The sequence below is a fragment of the Triticum dicoccoides genome, chromosome 5A (genome assembly GCF_002162155.2).
Source record: "Triticum dicoccoides isolate Atlit2015 ecotype Zavitan chromosome 5A, WEW_v2.0, whole genome shotgun sequence".
Taxonomy (NCBI): Eukaryota; Viridiplantae; Streptophyta; class Magnoliopsida; order Poales; family Poaceae; genus Triticum; species Triticum dicoccoides.
The window spans coordinates 643,569,276-643,575,551 of NC_041388.1; the positions used below are offsets into that span (position 1 = coordinate 643,569,276).

General features: G+C 43.5%; 1 protein-coding gene across 2 annotated transcripts; it reads left to right on the forward strand.

The window, feature by feature from the left end:
* Window positions 1-1,172: 1,172 nt before the first annotated feature.
* On the forward strand, window positions 1,173-5,759 carry LOC119303695 (40S ribosomal protein S2-3-like). Of its 2 annotated transcripts, none has more exons than XM_037580833.1 (2): window positions 1,173-1,865; window positions 5,583-5,759. In XM_037580833.1, exons 1-2 carry the CDS (start codon window positions 1,188-1,190, stop codon window positions 5,742-5,744), a joined length of 840 nt encoding a protein of 279 aa, XP_037436730.1. In that variant the 5' UTR covers window positions 1,173-1,187; the 3' UTR covers window positions 5,745-5,759. The 2 variants fall into 2 exon arrangements, with proteins under 2 accessions (XP_037436730.1, XP_037436729.1); XM_037580832.1 differs by lacking the exon at window positions 5,583-5,759 and adding an exon at window positions 2,519-2,891.
* The last annotated feature ends 517 nt before the right edge of the window (window positions 5,760-6,276 follow it).

Here is a 6,276-nt window from a genome sequence, read left to right on the forward strand (position 1 = left end):
GTTTGTAACTACTTTTGAACAGAACCAGCAAAGTGAATAATTTGAGTAGAGTAATGTACTCCCTTCAGTAGGGGCAATTAGTGAAGCACATCAAAAAAGAATAAGACTAGTGCGTACTGCAAGGGTCTCTGAAATATTCGAAGTGAATTAACAAGAATACAACAATAACTTAGTCCAGTAATAGGGAAAAATGCATACATGTTGTGGGTTAAGCTTACTACTAGATGTTGCTGGGCATATATGCATTTGCTTCATGGATTCAGATACGCTGAATACTACCTGCACGAGGAAAACACTCTTGATTTTATACTGAGACTATTCACTCCAAAGTTCAAACATTTTGAAGACCAACAAACATGACAGCCTTTGAAAGTTTGGATACAGTTTGAATTGGCAATTTTTTTGTCTTACCTTGTTCCAATCATGACTTAATGATTGTGCACTATCATGAGCCTCACTCTGTTTTTCTTTTGCCATAGAGAAGAAGATGATACACAAGGAAGTTGTTTCCATGATGTTATTGGGCTTCTACGTCCCTTTGCTCTTTATTCAGACAATGAATGTTGAGCATATTCATTTTCTTCCACTGCCATGTACATCCATATGAGAATTGCATTTATGATTGGGTAGACTATCCAAAGCAGGGACATCGCACAGAGTATCCTCAACCTCAGTGGCATCACTCAGATCCTGCCTTGGAGGAACGCCTAGAATAGAAGCCTGACCGGTTTTCTCTAGCTGTTGTGGTGTAACAAAATAAGAAGCTAGCACAGTGCCATCATGGTCTTGAGCTTTGCTGAATGTGTTATGTGGTTCCTGAACAAGTTCATTCCTCTCAACTAGCGGTAATTGACGATTATGAGTTACAGGCGGTCAGTTTGATGAAGCACAAAAAAAGGGTGCTCTGAAAGACATTAATAATCTAGCATAAAACAAAGGAACCTAGTAACCGGGAAAAATGACTTCATTATGTGGACTCGAGTAAGCGGAAAAGAAGAAGTGGGCCGAGCCCAACGCGAGGGCCCGTGTCCACCTGCAGCGTGACCTAGCTTCAACCTCCCTCGATATAAATTACCCCCGCTCGCCCACCACTCCCATCCCTTAGCCGCCGCCACAGCCTCCAGCTCCAAACCCTCATCCCCCCCATCGGAGCTCCCCTGCCCCCAACCCCCCACCCCCACCCAGCCATGGCGGACCGCGGCGGCGAGCGTGGTGTCGGTGAGCGCGGCGGCGACCGCGGCGGCTTCGGGCGCGGCTTCGGTCGCGGCGGGCGCGGGGACCGTGGCGGGCGCCGCGGCGGCCGCCGTGGCCCTCGCCAGGAGGAGGAGAAGTGGGTGCCCGTCACCAAGCTCGGCCGCCTCGTCAAGGAGGGCCGCTTCACCAAGATGGAGGAGATCTACCTACACTCGCTCCCCGTCAAGGAGCACCAGATCGTGGAGACGCTCTGCCCGGGGCTCAAGGACGAGGTGATGAAGATCACCCCGGTGCAGAAGCAGACCCGCGCCGGGCAGCGCACCCGCTTCAAGGCCTTCGTCGTCGTCGGCGACAGCAACGGCCACGTCGGCCTCGGCGTCAAGTGCGCCAAGGAGGTGGCCACGGCCATCCGCGGCGCCATCATCCTCGCCAAGCTCTCGATCGTGCCCGTCAGGAGGGGCTACTGGGGGAACAAGATCGGCCTGCCCCACACCGTGCCCTGCAAGGTCACCGGCAAGTGCGGCTCCGTCACCGTGCGCATGGTGCCCGCCCCCAGGGGTTCCGGAATCGTCGCCGCCCGCGTCCCCAAGAAGGTGCTGCAGTTCGCCGGGATCGATGATGTCTTCACTTCCTCGCGTGGATCCACCAAGACCCTTGGCAACTTCGTCAAGGTATAAACTTCCCCTGCCTTTATCCGTACTCTGCCATGTTCCCGTCATACTGCAACGTTAGTGTCAGTACATAATGTTCATTCCCTTGTGTGTGCATGATTTGGAATGTTTACTGCAAGTATGCTCAATCTAAACTTCTGTTTCGGAAGTGATGCCTTTCGCACCGTGTAAAATATTATTTGTATTAGATGTAATCCTGAATAATGTTGGAAGAAGGGTAGCTGATTTACACTTGATTCTGGTTTGTATTGATTAGTCTAGATTCTATTGGCCTGGAAATTGTAGCTCTACTGTACTAGCCTAAGGTTGTTGACCAAACTTTAATTTGTGCTTAATACTTCAGGTTGGTCTACAATTGATTGATTGAAAATGTGTCACAACCTTTTGAACAGTTCAGTTCATTTTGTATTGGATGCTTTTCATGTTTTCAATCTGTACATGTAATACATTTTCGAGTTGCTCAATCCTGGCTTGTGTCCTAATACATTTTGAGTTCATGTATTATAATCATTTAAACGTTTCTGGTTGAGGGTCTATTCTTGCAGAGTGATGTATCATAGTCATTTGTGGTGATGATTCTATCAGGTTGAATGTGTTATATATTTTGCATTGAATTGTTGCAAGCCTGAAGCTCACAATTCTTTTGTTTCTAGGCTACCTTTGACTGCCTGATGAAGACCTATGGATTCCTCACTCCTGACTTCTGGAGGGAGACAACCTTCACCAAGGCGCCGTACCAGGAGTTCACCGACATCTTGGCGAAGCCGACCAAGGCCCTGATGCTTGATGCACCAGCTGAGAAGATAGAAGCTTAGGATGAAGGGTTTTTACTAGCTGGGAGCTGTCTGTTGCACTTTGCTTTATTATAGTCGAGAACCAGGTGTCTTTGAATTGTGCTACTTGTGGAAGTCTCTGTTTGCTGTCAAAGTTTTGGATTATGGTGCAATGCTACTCTGTTATCGGCAATGGATGCTACATAATTATGCCAATCGCAGTGTTATTTGTCTAGATGTTTGATTTTTGGTCTGAGCTTTGTGTTGATTTTCTCCATTGCCTCCTGCTTTGTTTGTGTTGTTTTCTAAACTGTCCATTCTGGTGCAGTGTGTTTGAGCAAAGTTTGACCTGTTAACGAGTGTGGTAGTTTGGCTGGTGTGATTTCAGCAGCCTTGCCTCTAATCAGGAGGTAGCCGAGCCTTTCTAAAACCCCCCGAACCTGGGTGATCTATCTATGACCAGGATGAAGCTTGGAACACAAGTAAATTTACATGGTGGTGGTTGGCTGTGCCACGCCGTCGTTGTTGCGCCGCTGCAGGTTGATGATCTAATAACTGAATTTAGTTTTCAGACTTTTTAACTGAATTAGCCAATGTCGTTGTAGCATGCCACTCACTACTCGTACATTGTAAGACTTAACCGAATCTAGTTTGGCGAAAGAGATTGAGCAATCCAGTTACTAGTTCATTTGACAAAATGTTCCATATGCTTGATTGAATGCTATGTATATAAGTGGGTGTTCTAGTAATCTACTTGTGCAACAGTGCGAGTGCAGAATTAAACAGAACCGAATTGAATTTGAGCATCTGCATACTTCTGAACTAAACTAGATGCCAAATGTTAACTGAAATTTTACTAAAGTGAATGCAAATTGTTGCCCAGAACTGAACCCCAACATAAGTGGATGGCAACTAGTGCCCATAATTCAACTGAACTGACCAGCAAATTTGCCAAAACCAGGCTTGTTTACATCCTGATTCAAGTTAAGAGTACATGATTGCCCAGAAAGAGTAGCATTTCACCAGTGATTGGTCCCTGTTCTATCTCCCTTTGAGGAGTGAAACTGCAGCGATATATTACTTTTGCTTAGAGTTCTTCTGAAAATGTTCTTTGAGTGCTCTCGGAAAATGTTGTTACTTTTGCTTGCTGCTTTCCTTTTACTAGACTGCGCTGAAACAATACTAGTAGTAGTATATTGTCATAGTATACCTCCAGATTTAGGCAGAAGAAACACGGTCATTTCTGGTACTGTTCCTTGGAGTGCATTTGCTCTATACCTCAAAACATGTAAATGGTCATTGCTTATTAATTAAGGAGCTAGACTTCAGTACCACAAATTAGATGACACTTGATCATTCTTCTTCGAGAGAAGCAACCATAGCCCAATAGAATGACTTTAGGCTCTAGGAAATAGAATTAGTACCGGGGAAACAAGCTTCACGGTGTGTAGAAGGACCAAATAGGCATACTAGTGACTCAGGCTTTTAATTAGTCATTCTAGAATCATTGTACTTGTACCAACGCCTCCTCCTCGACCGGGACTCCATCTACTCCGTCGTCCCCTCCGCCACCTGAAGCAGGTAGCCAATCTCGCCTGTTGTTGTTATGATCTGCCTTGTTTATATTTTATCTGCAATTTACATTGATCTTGTTGCAAGAAAAACCATGGATGGAGATGATACCTAATTAAGTTAAATCCACAATATCCGTCCAACGTCATACCTAATTAAGCACATGCAATATATTCTCTTTGTAATTAGAAACATACTCTCTTTGGGCCATGGTTTATCTGCAATATATTCTCTTTCAGTACATTATGTGTCCATGGTGAGGAATGTTTGCTGCAAATAAGAAAATATATTTAGTTAGGAGGTGTGGAGTGAGGAGCTCCTAAGTCTCTAGAGCTCTATCCATAACCATGTTCTCTGTTCCACATTTCATCTCAATTTCCGTTGTTTTTGCATTTATACATTTACAGTCAATATTATTCTGCTCATAATCACTTACTTTTAGTTAGCACGAACACTTGTGAACTGTCTTACACACCGGTAATGTTGGTACAGTACTAGCACAGTCCATTGGTCAACTATATGTAGTACTTAGTTGACTATTTTTTCATAAACGAGCAACATACTATTTACGACCCAGTCCTAGCGAGATACCATGCTACTGCTTCTAGTTGGTTGTGAGGTATGGAATACTGATTAATTAGATAAAAGAAGATAACATTGCAAGACTTAGTCTGGTGTTTGTCACTTCAGTGCAAGTTGAACAAAATGCTAGTAGGATCCCTGTGGTAACTTTTGTGAATACTTCACTTGCCGAAATACGAGTGTGCTTGCTGTAGCCTAAGCTTGTCGACCAAGCTTTATTTTCTTCAAATGTTTGATTGTAAATGTATTGCCTTTTTAAACAGCTCAACTCGTTTGTTATTAGAAGCTATTCATGTTTTCAATTTGTACATCTAATACATTTTAGATTTGTTCAATCCTGGCATGTGTTCTAATATACTCCCTCCGTCCGGAAATACTTGTCATCAAAATGGATGAAAATGGATGTATCTAGAACTAAAATACATCTAGATACATCAATTTCAATGACAAGTATTTTCGGACGGGGGGAGTATTTCCTGTTATTCATCTATTACAACCATTTAGACACTTCTTGTTAAGAATCTATTCTTGCAGAGTGATACCTGTGGCGTATTACAAGCATTGTAGACATTTCTTGTTGAGCACTGACTTGTTCTCTTCTCTGTTTATACTATGCATGCCATGTTCTGTTTTATTTCTCATGCTGGCAGTGGTAAAATTAACCAATTTATGAAGTTGTAGTTCTTTTCATCTGTACAGCTGACGATTCTAACTTCTATCTGGTTCAATGCATTCTTGTTTGGATTGACTAGTTGCAAACATGAGCTAATATAAATTCTTTTGTTCCCAGGCTACCTTTGACTGCCTGATGAAGACCTATGGATTCCTCACCCCTGACTTCTGGAGGGAGACAACCTTCACCAAGGCGCCATACCAGGAGTTCACCGACATCTTGGTGAAGCCGACCAAGGCCCTGATGCTTGATGCACCAGTCGAGAAGATAGAAGCTTAGGATGTCGGCGTGAAGGGTTTTCACTAGCTGGGAGCTGTCTAATGCTCTTTGCTTTATTATAGTTAAGACTTTTGAATCGTGCTGCTTCAGGATGTCTCTGTTTGCTGTCAAGTTTTGGATTGTGGTACTATGCTACTCTCTTTTATCATCAATGGATGCTACATAATTATGGCAATCGCAGTCTTATTTATCTATAGATGTTTGGCCTTTATCTATGCTTTGTGTTGTTCATGTTCTCCTCTGCCTCCTTGTTTGTTTTGTTGCTTATTCTGGTGCATTGTATTTGTGCAAAATTCGACCTGATAATGAATGATGTATGATTTCTGCTGCCACGGGCCTTTTGTATGCTGGTTTGTTTAGTTTAGCTCAGGCTGGTGCCGTGCTTATTATTCATCCGATTTGGCTTGCTGTTTTGTTTAGTTCAGACTGGTGCCGTGTCCTTGGATATAATTTGATTAGTTTGCGATTTTAATCTACCTTTAGTTATCCATTAGTGGTTGCCGAGCTTTTCTTGACAATTGCCCAACACAGA